The sequence below is a fragment of the Ranitomeya variabilis genome, chromosome 5 (assembly GCF_051348905.1).
Source record: "Ranitomeya variabilis isolate aRanVar5 chromosome 5, aRanVar5.hap1, whole genome shotgun sequence".
In the NCBI taxonomy this organism is placed as follows: domain Eukaryota; kingdom Metazoa; phylum Chordata; class Amphibia; order Anura; family Dendrobatidae; genus Ranitomeya; species Ranitomeya variabilis.
The window spans coordinates 532632393-532656878 of NC_135236.1; the positions used below are offsets into that span (position 1 = coordinate 532632393).

A 24486-nucleotide genomic window follows, 5' to 3' on the forward strand; every position below is an offset into this window, starting at 1 on the left:
ACAATATACCCATACCGGTCCAGCGTACACAGTCCCACGCCGTAAGCCATATAAAGGGGAATGCACAGTTACAAACAGCAGCGTTGCTAATGCGACCGCTCCTAGCTGTAAACTACTGGGGAATGATTGAAATGCTGGGAGCGGAGCTTCGGTGATTAGCGGTGACGTCACCGAAGCAGTGCTCCATGGCGGCCTGAACTAAAGTGAACTCTTGAGCGTGGGAAAATGCCAGCCTGAGAATAGCAGCCCGCACCTGTGAGTTTTGCTGGGTTGGTTGTAAAATATAGGGGGAACCCATGTCATTTTTTTCTTTCATTCATTCTCCCCTGCTCATGCTGCTGCCCGCCGAGCAGGGGAGAATGGATGACAACAGGCTTCAGCACCACAAGCAGGGGAACAGTGCTTACTGTAGCGCTGCTTCCCGGCGGCAGTCCGTGTGGTCCTGATGTGGCACACGGTTGCCACACGGATGGATTACACGGACATCTCCGGTACCGTGTTTACCGGTACCGGAAATATCAGGACGTGTGAAACTGGCCTTATTCTGTATTGCAATCACTGCTACACCTGTGACTGCAATGCACTCCCATGGCCTCAATATGCCTCCACGCGCATCCTGGGGGGAACACACAGCGACCCTCACATGTAACACCAGTCCCTGCCTAATATACATTGAGGGCATTATACGCTGTATGGGGTAATATACAGTGAGGACATTACACGGTGTGTGGGGTAATATAGAGTGGGGACATTACACGGTGTATGGGGTAATATACAGTGAGGACATTACACGGTGTGTGGGGTAATATACAGTGAGGACATTACACGGTGTGTGGGGTAATATACAGTGAGGACATTACACGGTGTGTGGGGTAATATACAGTGAGGACATTACACGGTGTGTGGGGTAATATACAGTGAGGACATTACACGGTGTGTGGGGTAATATACAGTGAGGACATTACACAGTGTGTGGGGTAATATACAGTGAGGACATTACACGGTGTATGGGGTAATATACAGTGAGGACATTACACGGTGTGTGGGGTAATATACAGTGAGGACATTACACGGTGTGTGGGGTAATATACAGTGAGGACATTACACGGTGTGTGGGGTAATATACAGTGAGGACATTACACGGTGTGTGGGGTAATATACAGTGAGGACATTACACGGTGTATGGGGTAATATAGAGTGAGGACATTACACGGTGTATGGGGTAATATACAGTGAGGACATTACACAGTGTGTGGGGTAATATACAGTGAGGACATTACACGGTGTATGGGGTAATATACAGTGAGGACATTACACGGTGTGTGGGGTAATATACAGTGAGGACATTACACGGTGTGTGGGGTAATATACAGTGAGGACATTACACGGTGTGTGGGGTAATATACAGTGAGGACATTACACGGTGTGTGACAGTGGTGACATCATGCTGAATGTTTGGAATGTAGTGTGGGTACATCATAGTGTGTGGTGAATGTACTGTACGGGCATCATACAGTACTATGTATGGGAACACACCTGGGCTGCACTAGCATTATTTCTATGTGGGTCCATACAAGTGACTGGATGAGGTTACAGCAGCGGCTTAGCATAAAATAACTTGTGCGCCACAGTAGGTGTCCTCTCCTAGCTTTAGTATTAATGCGGAGCGAACACAATCAGGGCCCCCCTTGTAAGAACACTATATGGGCCCCTTGTAAGAACACTATATGGGCCCTTGTAAGAACACTATACGGGCCCCTTGTAAGAACACTATACGGGCCCCATGTAAGAACACTATACGGACCCCTTGTAAGAACACTATACGGGCCCCTTGTAAGAACACTAGATGGGCCCCTTGTAAGAACACTATATGGGCCCCTTGTAAGAACACTAGATGGGCCCCTTGTAAGAACACTATATGGGCCCTTGTAAGAACACTATACGGGCCCCTTGTAAGAACACTATACGGGCCCCTTGTAAGAACACTATACGGACCCCTTGTAAGAACACTATACGGGCCCCTTGTAAGAACACTAGATGGGCCCCTTGTAAGAACACTATATGGGCCCCTTGTAAGAACACTATATGGGCCCCTTGTAAGAACACTATATGGGCCCTTGTAAGAACACTATACGGGCCCCTTGTAAGAACACTATATGGCCCCTTGTAAGAACACTATACGGGCCCCTTGTAAGAACACTATACGGACCCCTTGTAAGAACACTATACGGGCCCCTTGTGAGAACACTAGATGGGCCCCTTGTAAGAACACTATATGGGCCCCTTGTAAGAACACTATATGGGCCCCTTGTAAGAACACTATATGGGCCCTTGTAAGAACACTATACGGGCCCCTTGTAAGAACACTATACGGACCCCTTGTAAGAACACTATACGGGCCCCTTGTAAGAACACTAGATGGGCCCCTTGTAAGAACACTATATGGGCCCCTTGTAAGAACACTATACGGGCCCCTTGTAAGAACACTATACGGGCCCCTTGTAAGAACACTATATGGGCCCCTTGTAAGAACACTATATGGGCCCCTTGTAAGAACACTATATGGCCCCTTGTAAGAACACTAGATGGGCTCATTGTAAGAACACTATACGGGCCCCTTGTAAGAACACTATACGGGCCCCTTGTAAGAACACTATACGGGCCCCTTGTAAGAACACTATACGGGCCCCTTGTAAGAACACTATATGGGCCCCTTGTAAGAACACTAGATGGGCCCCTTGTAAGAACACTAGATGGGCCCCTTGTAAGAACACTAGATGGGCCCCTTGTAAGAACACTATACGGGCCCCTTGTAAGAACACTATACGGGCCCCTTGTAAGAACACTATACGGACCCCTTGTAAGAACACTAGATGGGCCCCTTGTAAGAACACTAGATGGGCCCCTTGTAAGAACACTAGATGGGCCCCTTGTAAGAACACTAGATGGGCCCCTTGTAAGAACACTATACGGGCCCCTTGTAAGAACACTATATGGGCCCCTTGTAAGAACACTAGATGGGCCCCTTGTAAGAACACTAGATGGGCCCCTTGTAAGAACAGTAGATGGGCCCCTTGTAAGAACACTATATGGGCCCCTTGTAAGAACACTATATGGCCCCTTGTAAGAACACTAGATGGGCCCCTTGTAAGAACACTATACGGGCCCCTTGTAAGAACACTATACGGGCCCCTTGTAAGAACACTATATGGGCCCCTTGTAAGAACACTAGATGGGCACCTTGTAAGAACACTAGATGGGCCCCTTGTAAGAACACTATACGGGACCCTTGTAAGAACACTATACGGGCCCCTTGTAAGAACACTATACGGACCCCTTGTAAGAACAGTATACGGACCCCTTGTAAGAACACTAGATGGGCCCCTTGTAAGAACACTAGATGGGCCCCTTGTAAGAACACTAGATGGGCCCCTTGTAAGAACACTATACGGGCCCCATGTAAGAACACTATACGGGCCCCTTGTAAGAACACTATACGGGCCCCTTGTAAGAACACTATACGGGCCCCTTGTAAGAACACTATACGGGCCCCTTGTAAGAACACTATACGGGCCCCTTGTAAGAACACTAGATGGGCCCCTTGTAAGAACACTATACGGGCCCCTTGTAAGAACACTATACGGACCCCTTGTAAGAACACTAGATGGGCCCCTTGTAAGAACACTAGATGGGCCCCTTGTAAGAACACTATATGGGCCCCTTGTAAGAACACTATACGGGCCCCTTGTAAGAACACTATACGGGCCCCTTGTAAGAACACTATACGGGCCCCTTGTAAGAACACTATACGGGCCCCTTGTAAGAACACTATACGGGCCCCTTGTAAGAACACTATACGGGCCCCTTGTAAGAACACTAGATGGGCCCCTTGTAAGAACACTAGATGGGCCCCTTGTAAGAACACTATACGGACCCCTTGTAAGAACACTAGATGGGCCCCTTGTAAGAACACTATATGGGCCCCTTGTAAGAACACTAGATGGGCCCCTTGTAAGAACACTATATGGGCCCCTTGTAAGAACACTATACGGACCCCTTGTAAGAACACTAGATGGGCCCCTTGTAAGAACACTATATGGGCCCCTTGTAAGAACACTAGATGGGCCCCTTGTAAGAACACTATATGGGCCCCTTGTAAGAACACTATACGGGCCCCTTGTAAGAACACTATATGGCCCCTTGTAAGAACACTATATGGGCCCCTTGTAAGAACACTATACGGGCCCCTTGTAAGAACACTAGATGGGCCCATTGTAAGAACACTATACGGGCCCCTTGTAAGAACACTAGATGGGCCCATTGTAAGAACACTAGATGGGCCCCTTGTAAGAACACTAGATGGGCCCCTTGTAAGAACACTATACGGGCCCCTTGTAAGAACACTATACGGACCCCTTGTAAGAACACTAGATGGGCCCATTGTAAGAACACTAGATGGGCCCCTTGTAAGAACACTAGATGGGCCCCTTGTAAGAACACTAGATGGGCCCCTTGTAAGAACTCTAGATGGGCCCCTTGTAAGAACACTATACGGGCCCCTTGTAAGAACTCTAGATGGGCCCCTTGTAAGAACACTATACGGGCCCCTTGTAAGAACTCTAGATGGGCCCCTTGTAAGAACACTATACGGGCCCCTTGTAAGAACACTATACGGGCCCCTTGTAAGAACACTATACGGGCCCCTTGTAAGAACACTATACGGACCCCTTGTAAGAACACTAGATGGGCCCCTTGTAAGAACACTAGATGGGCCCCTTGTAAGAACACTATACGGGCCCCTTGTAAGAACACTATACGGGCCCCTTGTAAGAACACTATACGGGCCCCTTGTAAGAACACTAGATGGGCCCATTGTAAGAACACTAGATGGGCCCCTTGTAAGAACACTAGATGGGCCCCTTGTAAGAACACTATACGGACCCCTTGTAAGAACACTAGATGGGCCCATTGTAAGAACACTAGATGGGCCCCTTGTAAGAACACTAGATGGGCCCCTTGTAAGAACACTAGATGGGCCCCTTGTAAGAACACTAGATGGGCCCCTTGTAAGAACACTAGATGGGCCCCTTGTAAGAACACTAGATGGGCCCCTTGTAAGAACTCTAGATGGGCCCCTTGTAAGAACACTATACGGGCCCCTTGTAAGAACTCTAGATGGGCCCCTTGTAAGAACACTATACGGGCCCCTTGTAAGAACTCTAGATGGGCCCCTTGTAAGAACACTATACGGGCCCCTTGTAAGAACACTATACGGGCCCCTTGTAAGAACACTATACGGGCCCCTTGTAAGAACACTATACGGACCCCTTGTAAGAACACTAGATGGGCCCCTTGTAAGAACACTAGATGGGCCCCTTGTAAGAACACTATACGGGCCCCTTGTAAGAACACTATACGGGCCCCTTGTAAGAACACTATACGGACCCCTTGTAAGAACACTAGATGGGCCCCTTGTAAGAACACTAGATGGGCCCCTTGTAAGAACACTATACGGGCCCCTTGTAAGAACACTATACGGACCCCTTGTAAGAACACTAGATGGGCCCCTTGTAAGAACACTATATGGGCCCCTTGTAAGAACACTAGATGGGCCCCTTGTAAGAACACTAGATGGGCCCCTTGTAAGAACACTAGATGGGCCCCTTGTAAGAACACTAGATGGGCCCATTGTAAGAACACTAGATGGGCCCCTTGTAAGAACACTAGATGGGCCCCTTGTAAGAACACTATACGGGCCCCTTGTAAGAACACTAGATGGGCCCCTTGTAAGAACACTAGATGGGCCCCTTGTAAGAACACTAGATGGGCCCCTTGTAAGAACACTAGATGGGCCCCTTGTAAGAACACTATATGGGCCCCTTGTAAGAACACTAGATGGGCCCCTTGTAAGAACACTATACGGGCCCCTTGTAAGAACACTATACGGACCCCTTGTAAGAACACTAGATGGGCCCCTTGTAAGAACACTAGATGGGCCCCTTGTAAGAACACTATACGGGCCCCTTGTAAGAACACTAGATGGGCCCCTTGTAAGAACACTAGATGGGCCCCTTGTAAGAACACTATACGGGCCCCTTGTAAGAACACTATACGGACCCCTTGTAAGAACACTAGATGGGCCCATTGTAAGAACACTAGATGGGCCCCTTGTAAGAACACTAGATGGGCCCCTTGTAAGAACACTAGATGGGCCCCTTGTAAGAACTCTAGATGGGCCCCTTGTAAGAACACTATACGGGCCCCTTGTAAGAACTCTAGATGGGCCCCTTGTAAGAACACTATACGGACCCCTTGTAAGAACACTAGATGGGCCCCTTGTAAGAACACTAGATGGGCCCCTTGTAAGAACACTATACGGGCCCCTTGTAAGAACACTAGATGGGCCCCTTGTAAGAACACTAGATGGGCCCCTTGTAAGAACACTAGATGGGCCCCTTGTAAGAACACTAGATGGGCCCCTTGTAAGAACACTAGATGGGCCCCTTGTAAGAACACTAGATGGGCCCCTTGTAAGAACACTATACGGGCCCCTTGTAAGAACACTATACGGACCCCTTGTAAGAACACTAGATGGGCCCCTTGTAAGAACACTATACGGGCCCCTTGTAAGAACACTATACGGGCCCCTTGTAAGAACACTAGATGGGCCCCTTGTAAGAACACTAGATGGGCCCCTTGTAAGAACACTATACGGGCCCCTTGTAAGAACACTATACGGGCCTCACCTCTTGGGCCCTTGTGCCGCAGCACAGTTTGCACCAGTGGTACGTCCAGCACTGTATGACAGACAATGGGTGCAGAGGGAGCTGCTGCCTATCTCTTCTACACGGACTGGGAGTGCACCTGTGTGACCGTGCCTGTACATGACTGCGGCACACACGGCCCCACAGTGGCTCCTTCCCTCCCCACACACCACAGCAGCTGCTGACAGGCACGTGCACACCCTCGGAAAGTGACATTGGGCAAGCGTCACTTCTCACTAAGTCTTCTGCGCGCACTGTCCGCGACTAATAAAGTTATTTCAAAGACTTTAAAAAACATGGCGCCTTAGGGCTGAGGTACCGAAGGAGACAGCGTGGAGCAGGGGGAGCGGTGAGGAGGACGGCTGACAGGATGGGCGCCGAGGTGCTGGCGGGCACCGTGTATTGTTATCCGTTCCAGCAGGTGGTCAGCAGCTACCTCAGCAAGGTGAGTGCGGGGGTCAGGAGGATGGTCCGCAATGTGTGGGCATCACCTCAGCCAGTGCTGGTGGTACATGGAGTGTGGCGGCGACAGCAGCAGCTGCTGTGTGCTTGTCCTACAGGCATCAACCTGACTGCTCTACCAGTATGGACAGAGGTGGATCTAGCCTTTCCTGCACCGGGGGCAAAGGATCAGTTTGGCGCGCCTCCCCCCATCCCCAAAACCCTCCCCCCATTTGAACCTAACTCTCTTGAAACTGTATGACCAAGCCAAGGGGTATTCCTGAATCCCCATAATGTTAACATAGACACCAATAAAAGTCAAATTAATTGAGACATCAGTAGGTTAAGTGTTTTTGAATATCCATATTGAATCAGGAGCCCCATATAATGCTCCATAAAGGTTAATAATGGCCCCATAAGATGCTTCATAGACACATTTGCCCAATATAGTGCTGCAGAAATGCTAATTATGGCCCCATATAATGCTGCACAAACGTTATGGCCCCATAAGATGCTCCATACAGACACTTGCCCCATATAGTGCTGCACAAACGTTATGGCCCCCATATAATGCTGCACAAACGTTATGGCCCCCATATAATGCTGCACAAACGTTATGGCTCCCATATAGTGCTGCACAAACGTTATGGCCCCCATATAATGCTGCACAAACGTTATGGCCCCCATATAATGCTGCACAAACGTTATGGCCCCCATATAATGCTGCACAAACGTTATGGCCCCCATATAATGCTGCACAAACGTTATGGCCCGCATATAGTGCTGCACAAACGTTATGGCCCCCATATAATGCTGCACAAACGTTATGGCCCCCATATAATGCTGCACAAACGTTATGGCCCCCATATAGTGCTGCACAAACGTTATGGCCCCCATATAATGCTGCACAAACGTTATGGCCCCATAAGATGCTCCATAAAGCTATTTGCCCTATATAGTGCTGCACAAACGTTATGGCCCCCATATAATGCTGCACAAACGTTATGGCCCCATATAGTGCTGCACAAACGTTATGGCCCCCATATAATGCTGCACAAACGTTATGGCCCCATAAGATGCTCTATACAGACACTTGCCCCCATATAATGCTGCACAAACGTTATGGCCCCCATATAGTGCTGCACAAACGTTATGGCCCCCATATAGTGCTGCACAAACGTTATGGCCCCCATATAGTGCTGCACAAACGTTATGGCCCCCATATAGTGCTGCACAAACATTATGGCCCCATATAGGGCTGCACAAACGTTATGGCCCCATAAGATGCCCCATACAGATATTTGCCCCATTTGCTGTTGCTGCGATAAAAAAAAAAAAAAATCACATACTCACCTCTCCGTCGCTCAGGCCCCTGGCACTTTCAATATTCACCTGCTCCTCGTTCCATTCGCCGCTCCATCTTCCGCCTCCTCTGCACTGACAGGTCAGGAGCGCACTAACTACGTCATCGCGCCCTCTGACCTCAGCATCACTGCAGAAGACGGAGCGGCGGCTGGAACGAGGAGCAGGTGAATATCGTGCAGCGCTCCCCTCCCCGACTCACCTACTCCTGGCGGTGTGCAGTCCCTGCTTCCCCGGCGCTGCTGCTTCTTCCTGTACTGAGCGGTCACTGTTACCGCTCATTACAATAATGAATATGCGGCTCCACCCCTATGGAAGGTGGAGCTACATATTCATTACTGTAATGAGCGGTACCATGTGACCGCTCAGTACAGGAAGAAGCCGGGGCGCCGGGCAGCCAGGGACCTGCAGGGACCGCGCCAGGAGTAGGTGAGTATAATTAGACAGCCCCCGCTCCCTGGCCCTGCCAACCCCCTCCTTGGACCGCCACATCATCAGGCAGCCCGCTGGCGCCCCCCTGTCGGCTGCGCCCGGGGCACATGCCCCGGCAAAATCCCCCCCCCCCCGGATACACCACTGAGTATGGAAATCACCTATACCTGTGTGTGACGCCCCTGCACTGCCCGTATACACCTATACCTGTGTGTGACGCCCCTACACTGCCCGTATACACCTGTATCTGTAGCCAATTATAGCGATTTTCCACATGATATATTAATGATAGTCTTATCCATGGGTACTAATTATTGATTATCATAAGACCTATCATCACATATAGAACATATACCAAGCAACAGATGATACTAGGTCAAGATAAATGGTATAAAATATCAATGCTTTATTATTAACAATTGACATCAGGTGTAAAGAGATGATACACGGAAAGCAAGATCTAAAGTAGTGCTATTGCTATAAGAAAAAAAATTGGCAAAAGGCATGTGAACAGGGGGTCAATTAATCTAGATACAGCAATAGTTTTAAATAATCTTGATAGACTGATTAAAATTACCCAGAAGGAGGGAGATACCCTCATAAAGTTGTAAATTCCAATGATCAAACAACGGTCCCTATCAGTCTTAAATATATACAAAAGACGCTGCATCCCATCGAGCAGTGGAAGCCTATATAGCAGTTAGTAGTTAACCATCCCTGCTATACAGCCGTTATAATAATGGTGGCAATCACATAACATAGTAATGCAATAATACGGCGATTATCAGCATATACCCACCGCAGTATAGATGGACCCTCCTGAAACACGCCTCCGCCCCAACGCGCGTTTCGGTAAAACATCCTTCGTCAGGGGGCATTAGAATCATACTGAAGTGTGTCTTAAAAAGGGATGAACCCGGAAGCGCTTGGCATACAAGTCCCGGAAGTGAAGTAACGCTGTCATTACAACCCGGAACGCTCGCGTGTGCCGAGATGCTACGGCCAGGGAAGAGCGGTCACGGGGGGCCCCACGTGACCGCCAACCACTCAGCCGAGACCCGGACCCGCGCTTGCGCAAAGGAGCAGGACAACGCAAATGGAAAAAAATGTAAGTATAGAAGCCGTAATGTGACACTCAAATACCACCAGCCTAAATAGGCTCAGTTCGGTACATAAACCACTCATCTCATCATATACGGCTACGAACTCTACTAACCACCAATCACACAATTGTTGGATGCTTACTAACAGAACCCACCACCAAAAAGATCCTAGTGCGTACCAGAATACCACATGAAAGTAAACAGAAGGCACACATTTATAAATACAAATCCTAGAACATATATCAGCCAATAATAATTATAATGCCATCACTCATTATCAATCCCTACAAATATGGATCAGAGATAATACACTAATAGGGTGAATAGTGGTTCGCCTATATATGAATAATATACAATACCCAAACAAAAGGACATAACCATCCTGAAAAAATATATTAATGACTAACATACAAAATGCAACATTAATTTAATACAGGGCTGATATCAAAAACAATATCCATCAGGCTGAGTATTTTAGGTCCATATTCATGAGGGAATGAGGATCTTCTGTAAAGACATAGTGAGGATCCGACATCAAGCAGGTAACTTCGATCACAACCCAAACCACAGGATAAAACCGAAACTAAGAAAAAGAATACATATGGTTAAAAACATTTAAAAACAATACAAAAAATAAAGCACTTTCAGGACAGTGCTCTGGTGCGCTACAAAACAGTGACTACAAGAATGGGGCATAACTAATATTCTCATTTAATCCTGCTGGGTGAACTGTATTTAGAATCCAGATCCATCTCGATTCCATTTGAGATAGACGTTGAAACGTACCCCCACCCCTTATTCCTACTTCCAATAAGTCAATGCCCCTCACTCTCAGGAGGCTAGCATCACAGTCATGGAATTTCTTAAAGTGACGCGGTAGTGTCCTTTAATGTAGAGATGTCATCCACGCCGGCCGCTGCACTGATACCCAGCACGTGTTCTCTAACTCGTATCTTTAGCTGTCTTGTCGTCATGCCTACGTAAATTTTATTGCATGGACAGACAGCATAGTAAATGACGTTCTTGCTGATACAAGTGATCCGCTTCCTAATTGTATATTGGCGGGATCCGTCAGAGTTAGAAAAAACTCCAATACGTTCAATATTGGAGCACACCACGCAGCGGCCGCATGGACCACACCCCACATTTCCCGTCATGGAATCCAGAATGTTTTTTCCGGGCATACCAGTATAGTGGCTATGCACCAAAATGTCACATAGATTTTTAGAACGTCTAACCGCAATCCCAACATTCTTGGGGAGGTATCGGGCCACAATGGGATCAGCCCTAAGTACATGCCATGATTTAGCTAAAATCTGTTTCATGAGGGGAAACTGAGAATGATAGTTTGTCACAAATCGAACTGTCTCATGATCCTTCCTGGTTTTAGTTTCATAGAGTAGGGAATGTCTGGAGGTGAGTCTCGCCCTATTAAATGCCTTTTTGATACTACGTTTACTGTAACCCCGTGACAGTAACCGCTCTTTAAGATCTTCAGCTTGTATAAAAAAGGCCCTATCAGTTGAGCACAATCTACGGAGGCGCAAGAACTGTCCTGTGGGGATCGCTTGTATGACGTGACCCAGATGGGAGGAAGAGGCATGCAATAATAAATTAGTGGATGTGGGCTTACGATAGATATCCTTCTTTAATTCCCCCCAATCATCTCTTTTAATTACAACATCCAGGAATTCAATGGTATCCTTATCAGATTTGTAGGTTAGTGCAATGTTCTGATTATTCGTATTCAATAATGCCATACAATTCTGAAGACCTTTCGTAGATCCCTGCCAGATCATGAGTATGTCGTCGATGTACCGCGCCCAAAAGAGAACGCGGCCCATCGACGACTCATGATCCGGCAGGGGGAGGTCCCTCTCCCACAGCCCCAGGAACAGGTTAGCGTAAGCCGGGGCGAAAGGAGCCCCCATAGCTGTTCCCTGGAGCTGCAGGAAGAAGGACCCCTTGAAGACAAAAAAATTATGAGTTAAGGAAAATTCCAATAACCTATAAATCAAAATAGCCAAATCCCTAGGTAAGTTAGACATCCCCAAGAAGAAATCAATGGCCCGTAAGCCATCCTGATGTCTAATACTGGTGTGCAGCGATTCAACATCAGCTGTCACCAGTATTTCATCCACCTCAAGATGTATGCTATCTACTCGCTTTAATAGATCACCAGTATCCCTAAGAAAAGAGGGAAGACTTTCAACCAAAGGCTGTAGCTTTGAATCAATCCACTGGTTTACTTTTTCCAGGTAGTTACCCCTGCCCGAGATTATTGGACGGCCACGAGGCATCTGCATGTCCTTGTGGACTTTTAGCAAGAGGTGAAAAGTAGGGATCGTCGGTTCAGCAGTCACCAAAGCTGAAGCCAACTCACTAGTAATTGTCCCCTCCTCTCTTGCGCCCTTTATAATATCATTAAGTTGACGCGAATAGGCGGACAAGGGGTTAAATGTTAGTTTTCTATAGCAAGTATGATTATTAAGTTGGCGATAGGCCTCCTTCTCATAAAGAGCCTTTGGCCAAATCACCACATTTCCCCCCTTGTCCGCTGGTTTGAAAACTACGTCTGGAAGACTCCGAAGGACATGCAGACGCCCCCTTTCCTCCCTTGTAAGGTTGTCCCTATAAATGTGGCTAAGTGTGATGCCCCTACACTGCCCGTATACACCTGTATCTGTGTGTGATGCCCTTACACTGCCCGTATACACCTATACCTGTGTGTGACGCCCCTACACCCCCCCGTATACACCTATACCTGTGTGTGACGCCCCTACACTGCCCGTATACACCTGTATCTGCGTGTGACGCCCTACACTACCTGTATACACCTATACCTGTGTGTGTGAGATGCCCCTACACTGCCCGTATACACCTATACCTGTGTGTGTGAGATGCCCCTACACTGCCCGTATACACCTATACCTGTGTGTGTGAGATGCCCCTTCACTGCCCGTATACACCTATACCTGTGTGTGTGTGTGATGCTCCTACACTGCCCGTATACACCTATACCTGTGTGTGTGATGCCCCTACACTGCCCGTATACACCTATACCTGTGTGTGTGTGTGATGCTCCTACACTGCCCGTATACACCTATACCTGTGTGTGTGTGAGATGCCCCTTCACTGCCCGTATACACCTATACCTGTGTGTGTGATGCTCCTACACTGCCCGTATACACCTATACCTGTGTGTGTGAGATGCCCCTTCACTGCCCGTATACACCTATACCTGTGTGTGTGATGCTCCTACACTGCCCGTATACACCTATACCTGTGTGTGTGTGATGCCCCTTCACTGCCCGTATACACCTATACCTGTGTGTGTGATGCTCCTACACTGCCCGTATACACCTATACCTGTGTGTGTGTGATGCCCCTTCACTGCCCGTATACACCTATACCTGTGTGTGTGATGCTCCTACACTGCCCGTATACACCTATACCTGTGTGTGTGATGCCCCTACACTGCCCGTATACACCTATACCTGTGTGTGTGATGCTCCTACACTGCCCGTATACACCTATACCTGTGTGTGTGTGTGTGTGTGTGTGATGCTCCTACACTGCCCGTATACACCTATACCTGTGTGTGTGTGAGATGCCCCTTCACTGCCCGTATACACCTATACCTGTGTGTGTGATGCTCCTACACTGCCCGTATACACCTATACCTGTGTGTGTGTGTGAGATGCCCCTTCACTGCCCGTATACACCTATACCTGTGTGTGTGATGCTCCTACACTGCCCGTATACACCTATACCTGTGTGTGTGTGATGCCCCTACACTGCCCGTATACACCTATACCTGTCTGTGTGACGCCCCTACACTGCTTGTATACACCTGCAGTGGGTACGGAAAGTATTCAGACTCCTTTAAATTTTTCACTCTGTTTCATTTCATCCATTTAGTAAATTAAAAAAACTAATTTTTTTTCACATCATTAAAGGGAATCTGTCACCCCATTTTAGGCCTATAAGCTTCGGCTACCGCCATTAGGGGCTTATCTACAGCATTCTGCAATGCTGTAGATAAGCCTCTGATGTAACCTGAAAGATGAGAAAAACAAGTTATATTATGCTCACCCAGCGGCGGCTTCCGTTCCCAGGGATGCATTGCAAAAATCATCTGAGATGACGTCGCGGTCACGAGATCGTGACGTCACAAAGGTCCTTCGCGCAAAGCATCCCTGGGAACGGAACGTATCCAGAGCGCCGCTGAGGAGATCGGGGCCGTCGGAAGGTGAGAATAACTAGATTTTTTATTTTTTTTTAATTATTTCTAGCATTCTATCTTTTACTATTGATGCTGCATAGGCAGCATCAATATTAAAAAGTTGGTCACACTTGTCAAGCACTATGCTTGTGTGACCAACCTGTCAATCAGTTTTCCAAAGCCATGCTTCAAATCACTTGTAAAAGCGCAAGCATTCTGCAAGCTAAGAACGCTTGCAAAACGCTTGTGTTTTGCGGGAAAACGCATGCGAATTCCGCATGCATTTTACCCGCGGCAGGGAGTTGCAGAAATGTTGCGGACATTTCCGCAGCATTTCTGCAATGTGGGCACATAGCCTAAACATAGCCGTCCAGGCAAAGTGAGCAATCGTGGGAGAAGAGCCTTGGTGAAAGAGGTAAAGAAGAACCCCAAGATCATTGTGGCTGAGCTCCAGAGAGCGGAGCGTGCAGGCGCATAGCAACACATGGAGCTGCACGCTCCGCTCCCAAGTGCCGGCGCCAGAGCTTGGTTTTCACATGCGAGACACGGACGTATTTCTCGCAAATGGAAATGAGCCCTTACCTGCGGATTTCCTGCATTTTTTTGTGTTGATTTCACCTGCGGTTTTACACCTGCAGATTCCTATTTAGAAGCAGGTGTAAAACACTGCGGAATCCGCGCAAAGAATTGACATGCTGCGGAAAATACACTGAAGCGTTTCCGCTCAGTATTTTCCGCAGCATGGGTACTGCGGATTTAGTTGTCCATAGGTTTACATGGTACTGTACACTGCATACTAAAACTGAAACCTGCTGCGGATCCGTAGCCAAATCCGCAACGTGTGCACATACCATTATGGTAGAGTGGCCTGAAGGAAGCCTCTCCTCAGTGCTAGACATATGAAAGCCGCATAGAATTTGCTAAAAAATACATGAAGGACTCCCAGACTGAGAAATAATATTCTGTGGTCTGATGAGACGAAGATAGACCTTTCTGGTGATAATTCTAAGCTGTATGTGTGGAGAAAACCAGGCACTGCTCATCACCTGCCCAATACAATCCCAACAGTGAAACGTGGTGGCAGCATCATGCTATGGGGTGTTTTTCAGCTGCTGGGACAGGACGACTTTTTGTCATTGAAGGAAACATGAATGCGGCCAAGTACAGAGATATCCTGGATGAAAACCTCTTCCAGAGTGCTCTGGACCTCAGACTTGGCTGAAGGTTCACCTCCCAACAAGACAATGACCCTAAGCACACAGCTAAAATAACAAAGAAGTGGCTTCAGAACAACTCTGTGAACATTCTTGACTGGCCCAGGCAGAGCCCTGACCTAAACCCAATTGAGCATTTCTGGAGAGATCTGGAAATGGCTGTCCACCAACGTTCACCATCCAACCTGACGGAACTGGAGAGGATCTTCAGGGAAGAATGGCAGAGGATCCCCAAATCCAGGTGTGAAAAACTTATTGCATCTTTCCCAAGAAGACTCATGGCTGTACTAGCTCAAAAGTGTGCTTCTACTCAATACTGAGCAAAGGGTCTGAATACTTATGACCATGTGATATTTCAGGTTTTCTTTTTTTAATAAATTTGCAAAAATTACTACATTTCTGGGGGTTTTTTTTCAGTCAAAATGGGGTGCAGAGTATACATTAATGAGAAAAAAAAAAGAACTTTATTGAATTTACCAAATGGCTGCAATAAAACAAAGTGAAAAATATAAAGGGGTATGAATACTTTCCATACCCACTGTATATCTGTGTGTGACGCCCCTACACTGCCTTTATGCACCTATAGTGGGGAAAAAATATTTAGTCAGCCACCAATTGTGCCAGTTCTCCCACTTAAAAAGATGAGAGAGGCCTGTAATTGACATCATAGGTAGACCACAACTATGAGAATCAAAATGAAAAAAAAAATTTTCAGAAAATCACCTTGTCTGATTTGGCAAGATTTATTGTGCAAATTATGGTGGAAAATAAGTGTTTGGTCAATAACAAAAGTTCATCTCAATATTTTGTTATACAACTCTGGCAGAAATTAAGAGACCACTGCAAAATGTTCAGTTTGTCTGATTTTTTTCTTTATACCGTATATACTGGAGTATAAGGCGAGATTTTCAGCCCATTTTTTTGGGCTGAAAGTCCCCCTCTCGGCTTATACTCGAGTCATACCCAGGGTTCGGCAAGGGAGGGGGAGCGGGGGCTGTCTAATTATACTCACCTGCTCCTGGCGCGGTCCCTGCAGGTCCCTGGCTTCCCGGTGCTGCAGCTTCTTCCTGCACTGAGCGGTCACATGGTACCGCTCATTACAGTAATGAATATGCGGCTCTTCCCATAGGGGTGGAGCCGCATATTCATTACTGTAATGAGCGGTAACGGTGACCGCTCAGTACAGGAAGAAGCTGCAGCGCCGGGGAAGCAGGGACTACACAGCTCCAGGAGCAGGTGAGTATAACGGGGAGGGGAGCGCAGCGCTGCGCAATATTCACCTGCTCATCGTTCCGGCGCCGCTCCGTCTTCAGCGTCTTCTGCAGTGACGCTCAGGTCAGAGGGCGTGGTGATGTGGTTAGTGCGCGCCCTCTGCCTGTCAGTTCAGAAGACGCTGAAGATAGAGCGGCGCCCAGAACAAGGAGCAGGTGATTATTGCAAGTGCCGGGGGCCTGAGCGACGGAGAGATGAGTATGTGATTTTATTTTTTTTATCGCAGCAACAGCAAATGGGGCAAGTGTCTGTATGGAGCATCTTATGGGGCCATAACGTTTGTGCAGCACTATATGGGGCAAGTGTCTGTATGGGGCCATAACGTTTGTGCAGCACTATATGGGGCAAGTGTCTGTATGGAGCATCTTATGGGGCCATAATCAAGGTTTGTGCAGCACTATATTGGGCAAATGTGTCTATGGAGCATCTTATGGGGCCATTATTAACCTTTATGCAGGATTATATGGGGCATATTTTAATATGGAGCATCTTATGGGGCCATCATAAACTTTATGGAGCATTATATGGGGCTCCTGATTCAATATGGATATTCAAAAACACTTAACCTACTGATGTCTCAATTAATTTTACTTTTATTGGTGTCTATTTTTACTTTTGACATTTACCGGTAGCTGCTGCGTTTCCCACCCTAGGCTTATACTTGAGTCATTAAGTTTCCCAGTTTTTTTGTGGCAAAATTAGGGGGGTCGGCTTATACTTGGGTCGGCTTATACTCCAGTATATACGGTAGGTATATTTTTCAGTAAAGTGTAAATTATTCTTATTCTATAAACTGCTGACATGTCTCCAAATTTCCAAGCAATACATTTTGTGTTTTTTTTTTTTTTTTATGAAATTGAGAAATGGTCAAAGTAAAAAAAAAACAAAAAAAAACCCCAGTGCTTTCAGACCTCAAATAATGCACAGAAAGCAAGTTCATGGTCATTTAGAAACAACAATACTAATGTTTTAACTCAGGAAGAGTACAGAAATCAATATTTTGTGGAATAACCATGATTTTTAATCACTGCTTTCATGCATTTTGGCATGCTTTCCACCAGTCTTTCACACTGCTTCTGGTATAAAAATGTAAGCAGTTCTTTGTTTGATGGCTTGTGACTATCCATCATCCTCTTGATTACATTCCAGAGGTTTTCAATGGGGGTTCAGGTCTGGAGATTGGGCTGTCCATGACAGGGATTTAATGTGGTGGTCTCTTAAATTTTTGGCAGAGCTGTATATCCTTTGTTGGCAATGACAGAGGTCAAACGTTTTCTGTAAGTCTTCACAAGGTTGGCACACACAGTTGTTGGTATGTTGGCCCATTCCTCCATGCAGATCTCCTCTAGAGCATTGATGTTTTGGGCCTGCCGCTGGACAACATTTACTTTCAACGCCCTCCAAAGGTTTCTAAGGGGGTTGAGATCTGGAGACTGGCTTGGCCACTCCAGGACCTTCATATGCTTCTTACAAAGCCACTCCTTCATTGCCCTGGCGGTGTGCTCGGGATCATTATCAGCCATGTCGCTTTTACGGAGACTTTGCTCTACCAGTAATGTGGAAACCCCTATATTTCCAGTGACAAATGATGAACCTGAGTGGGTGGCTTGTTTTGAGTGAGATAAGTTGGGGATTTTATTGGTAATATTTTTTGATTGCTTTCAGAATAAGGCTGGGATCACATTCATGTGTTCTATGCTGATCACTTTCGTCAGGATTGTAAATCCTGCAAAAATTAGACTAGAACCCCCGATGGTACCGCCTAACATGATGAAGCAAATGGATACACTCTGGCATCTACATTTGTGCTCTAAAAAGACACCTAAAATAATGGGACACCGCCGGGACAGAGACTATACTGAGTCCAAAGGGACGCCCTCTGCCTCTTAAGCAAGTGGTTTCGTCTGGGGATTTGTCTGAATCGCGGTTTTGGGTATTTACACGGAAACACTGATGTAAGCGCTCAGCGGATCGCGCAGGATAAATGTAAACCGAGCCTTATTCTGATTTTAGTTCCTATTTTTATTTTTGCTCTGTTCATCGTGCGGTATAAGTGATTAGACCGCTTTATGCTTCGGTTTGGCACCAGATTTATATTGGGTTTTTATGTTTTGCTACAATCACACAGTAAAAATGCTTTTTTAGAGGAAACAAAAAAAAAAATATATATTATATATATATATATATATATATATATATATATATATATATATATATATATATATATATATATATATATATTTTTTTATTTGTTTTGTTTAATGAGAGCTGTAACTTTATTTTTAGCAAATGGCTGTATGAGGGCTTATTTTTTGTGCAACAAGTTGCAGATGTATTTGGTACCATTTTGTGGTACATCATTTTTTTTTTTTTTTTATTCCTTTCTTTTTAGATTTTCAGACGCATAATGAATAAAAACCAGAGATTCAGTTATTTTAATTTATTTCATCATCTATTGTGTGGTAAAAGTGATTAGGCGACTTTATTCTTTGGGTCAGTAATTACAGTGATACAAGATTTAAATGGTGTTTTTTTTTGTTTTTTTTTTTTTTTTTTTTATGCTTTGCTTATTTTATAGACTAAAAACAAATGAGAGCTGTAACCTTATTTTTTTTTTTTTTCAAAATTAGCCATATTAGGGCTTTTTGCGGGACAGATTGGCGTTTTTTATTTATACCTTTTTAGTTTTGCCTAACACTTTTTGATCGCTTCTTATTCATCTTTTTTTGTGTCAGTATGGTGAAAGTCACATTTTTGGCATTTTTTTTTTTTTTTTATTCTTACAGTGTGAATTTTTAAAAACAATTTTGCTCTGTCACAAAGGCTGCATTTGTACTCACAAAACTGCTTTTTGTAATTGTGTGTGGGCGTTTTTTTTAAATCTTTTATTACATATTTTATTTGACTTTTCTTACTTATCACCTTAACCCCACTGTGGGAGATGTATAATTTCTGCTTTGATCACTAGTCTCATGCACTGAAGTATTCGTACACTGCAGTGCTGGAGACCTGTCACTGATTCAGCCTGTTAGACCCTGCTTATAGCCAGATATTACAGGCCACCGTAGCAATGATCAGCACCTGTGATTATGATTGCAGGGGGTTGATCCTGCCAAAGGGGGTCTGTTAACCACTCGAGTACTGCTGTTGCTATATACAGTATCTATTCCGAATTGTCATTAAAAGTCTTTATAGGGTTAAAACAATTGTGTGGTGCTCTGTATTGATAGCTTATCCATGTATGTTCTCCTTGTGGTTGTATCCTCTGGTATTCTGCTAACACATGGCTTTAGTCTTGATCTCTGCCCCTACGTTTAGCTGCTCTCAGATGGGGCAGCAGAAATCTGATGACAGATCCCACAGATTTTTTTTTTTTTTTTCCTCAGACAATCTGAACTGGAAAAAAATAATTCATGTGAACGGCCCTATTGAATAACTTGGGTCAGTGTCCTGTGTGGTTTCAAAGTCCGATAGCACATGTCCGATTTCTCCGCTGCATGAGCCCTTATTCTGCCTTGAGAAACTTTCTACAAGTGTTGGGTGTGACAAGCTCATCTTCCGATGGCATAAAATGACATTAGTTCCTCCAGACAGTGCCATTAAAACAGCTGAATGGATAGCTCTTTGGTTTGGGAGCATTAATTATCATTTAGATTTTTAGGATAATTGAGTAGAATGTGGTTAATGCTTCGGTTATACCTTTCATAAGTTGGTCTTGCAGTAAACACATGCCAAGGACACTTTCTGCTTCGTAATTGAGAAGAGCCTGTTACCTGTGTTATTTAGCATTGAAATGTCCCCTCGGTGTGTCTTTTGCATTTATTTAGTGTGACAATGCGGCGGTATTTGAAGGCATCTATATTAAAGCATTGTTGCCATGAGCGAATGTCTCCTCAGTCGGCTCTTCAGAGCATATGTCATGTAACAGTACATAAAAGATGAGAAGTTCACCTTGAAGACAGGCCCATAAATCCCACTCGTTCAGGTCTCACAAGGTCTATAACTGTGGACTGGAAGATACAGCTGGAATTATAAGTGATGTTGTCGGATACCGTTCTCTGTGTTACTCTTGTACAGTCTTCTGGCCGTTCGGAATACTTCTACATCATATTTCACCATGTTACATTTTGTTTTCTTTGAAGACAAGCTAGCCATGTGACACAATCCTAATTGTGCTCCGAATTCTGGAAAGTTGGGGTGTGTAATGCTTGTGACACATTGCATTTATGGCCATTGTTGGGCATTTATTAGTGATGAGCGAATATACCTGTTACTCGAGATTTCCCGAGCACGCTCGGGTGACCTCCGAGTATTTTTTAGTGCTCGGAGATTGTTTTCTTCCCCGCAGCTGAATGATTTACATCTGTTAGCCAGCATAAGTACATGTGGGGGTTGCCTGGTTGCTAGGGAATCCCCACATGTAATCAAGCAGGCTAAGAGATGTAAATCATTCAGCTGAGGTGAGAAAAACTAAATCTCCGAGCACTAAAAAATACTCGGAGGACACCCGAGCGTGCTCGGGAAACCTGGAGTAACGAGAATATTCGCTCATCACTAGTATTTATGCTCTGAAAGTATACACCCAACAGTGACTACAGTCAGGATGCCTAGGAACCCATTCTAAAATAATGCATTTTGCATGGTATACATGGATCTCTGTATAGGAAAGTACTGTCTAGTGTGCTTTCCCTACATTTAAATGGTATACAGACATGTACTGGCCAAATAGAAGCCAAAATGGCACACTTGTGGCTTCTGTCTGGTGAAGAGGGTCGATGGGAAAAGTCCCCAACATAGACTAAGGCTATGTGCACACGGTGCGGATTTGTGTGCGGATTTTTCCGCACCGTTTTTGCTAAATCCGCAGGTAAAACGCACTGCGGATTACCTGCGGATTTACCTCGGATTTCCTGCATTTTTTGTGCGGGTTCCACCTGCGGTTTTACACCTGCAGATTCCTATTTAGGAGCAGGTGTAAACTGCTGCAAAATCCACACAAAGAATTGGCATGCTGTGGAAAATACAATGCAACGTTTCCGCGCGGTATTTTCCACAGCATGTGCACTGTGGATTTGGTTTTCCATAGGTTTACATGGTACTGTAAATTGCATGGAAAACAGCTGCGGATCCGCAGCGAAATCCGCACCGTGTGCACATAGCATAAAAGCATAAGTGCACAGATGCAGTGTGCAGTTCACGTAAGGTTTCATTCACGATCGTATAGCGTGGTCCAAGTACGGACCATGACTTGAGAAATATGTTTGTATTTATTGTGCTATGTATGAAAGGGTTTGGTCTTTGTAGTGATAGGTGTAGGTTTGTAAACCACACTATAAGCCTGCCCTGCATTTTATTATTTGTACTTGACAAACAGGGCTGTGGAGTGGGAGTCGGAGCCCATTTTGGTGGAGTCAGTGTCCTGGAAATTGAGGAGTCTGAGTTGGAGGTTTGGCTTACCGACTCCACAGCCCTGCTGACAAAGACCTAGAACATGTTCACTTGATGACGGAATACACTTTACCTTTTGGAATTGATCACCCTGGATTGGACACTGTCGTCTTGTCTATATGCTGCTTCGCTTCCAAGTGGGTTCCTTGGAGATTTTGAATGTGTGTCCCGCTCAGTGAGTACTGCCAGCTCCCCCCTTTTCTGGACAGTACTTGAGGACTAACCTCGGATCTCCTGACCTAAACTTGGCAGACTTTCAATGTTGTGATTATCAGTATTCTAAGTTGGTGACCATTAATGAATAGTAGGCTGGGGTGGAGCAGTCTAGATCTGTGTCTAGCCATCCAGCTATTCTGCAAAGGAGGATAAATACGGTATATATGCCTGAAAGTATCAGGTATATATCTTGGTACCTATGTTGTGCTATGTGCTATGTTGTGCATAAATATGATTCTTCAGAATTTCTTTTAGTCTTTGCCTGATGAAGAGACCTGTGTAGTCTCGAAAGCTTGCAATTTACCATCTTTTCAGTTAGACATTAAAAGGTATCAAACACTGAGGACTTTCAATTCTAAATATTTTTTAAAGTATCAGAAACATTCAAACAGAGTTCATCTGTCGAGATATGATTCATCTCTGTATTTGTAGGCCAAAACTAGGAGTGGAACTGTCAAAAAGGAAGCTATAATTAAAGATTTGTACTTGTTCTATGTTTTTGAGACACTCCTGGTTTTGGCCTACAATACTGATGAAACAATGGCCAAAATACTGATATGTGAATTAGAGTGAATTTAATTTATTTTCTGATATTTGTACTTATTGCTTACAAATGTATCTGTGAGAAAAACTCGGCCCCGATTCATCAACATGTTTACACCTGAATTCTGGCATAAAACGCTCTGAAAAGTTGCAAAATGTTTGTGCAATGCGAAGTTGCAAAAAAAAATTAGACTCAGCGTTTTCATGCCACTTTCACCAAAGTGTTTATTCCTGCTTAAAGGGCAGCTGTCACCCCGTTTTTTCAGTATGAGATAAAAATACTGTTAAATAGGGCCTGAGCTGTGCATTACAACAGTGTATTTTGTGGACCCCGATTCCCCACTTATGCTGCCAAAATATGTTACCAAAGTAGCTGTTTTCGCCTGTCAATCAGGCTGGTCTGGTCAAAAGGGCGTGGTGTCTTCCCCCAGATCTTGCTTAGTTTTCCGTTGGTGGCGTAGTGGTTTGCGCATGCCCAAGGTCCCGAATCCACTGCACAGGGGAGTTAAAAGAGCGCGATGTGCAATATTTCATTGGTGATCGGTGGGGGCGGCCATCTTCCTTTGGCCGCGCGTGCGCAGAAGCGGCGCTCTGCTGGCCGCGGCTTCAGGAAAATGGCCGCGGGATGCCACGCGTGCGCAGATGGAGAAAATGGCCGCCGCGATCTCCATCTGCGCACGCGTGGCATCCCGCGGCCATTTTCCTGAAGCCGCGGCCAGCAGAGCGCCGCTTCTGCGCACGCGCGGCCAAAGGAAGATGGCCGCCCCCACCGATCACCAATGAAATAGTGCACATCGCGCTCTTTTAACTCCCCTGTGCAGTGGATTCGGGACCTTGGGCATGCGCAAACCACTACGCCACCAACGGAAAACTAAGCAAGATCTGGGGGAAGACACCACGCCCTTTTGACCAGACCAGCCTGATTGACAGGCGAAAACGGCTACTTTGGTAACGTATTTTGGCAGCATAGGTGGGGAATCCGGGGTCCACAAAATACACTGTTGTAATGCACAGCTCAGGCCCTATTTAACAGTATTTTTATCTTATACTGAAAAAACGGGGTGACAGGTGCCCTTTAACAAATGAATTTAAAAGTGGCGACATACATCACATCAGAAACGGTACTCCGGTCACTGACTCGAGTAACAGTTCTGGAGAGGCGTAATCCATTGCTTTAGTAAGTGGTGTGCGCGTCTTAATGAATTTTGCACATCTTATTCTTTCACGCCTTTCATTACAACTGTTGTACATGCTAACCTTAATGAATCAGTGCCTATATCTCTTGTTTTTTTTTCTGGTTCTTGGTCATTAAGTTTAAAGAGGTTGTCCTTCTAACTTACCGGAAGTCTGAAGTCACTCTGTGTGATTGCAAACTTATGAATCCCCCAGAGCACGCACTATGGTCTGAAAATATTCTCTGTTTTTGAGCCGATACTGGTGGGTTCGTATGCGTTATTGGACAAAAA

The 24486-nt window shown here is 45.6% G+C and overlaps 1 protein-coding gene across 3 annotated transcripts in view; it reads left to right on the forward strand.

The window, feature by feature from the left end:
* Nucleotides 1-7018: 7018 nt before the first annotated feature.
* The window catches only part of PRELID2 (PRELI domain containing 2), a 144928-nt gene continuing 127460 nt past the window's right edge, over nucleotides 7019-24486 (forward strand). Inside the window, exon 1 of one of the 3 annotated variants that reach the window (XR_013215827.1) lies at nucleotides 7019-7209. Coding sequence is in view for 2 of the 3 variants with exons in the window: in XM_077265835.1 (XP_077121950.1) it covers nucleotides 7135-7209 (75 nt within the window). In the remaining variant the exon portion in view is untranslated. The remainder of the gene's footprint in view (nucleotides 7210-24486) is intronic. The other 2 variants (XM_077265835.1, XM_077265836.1) reach the window with 2 other exon arrangements.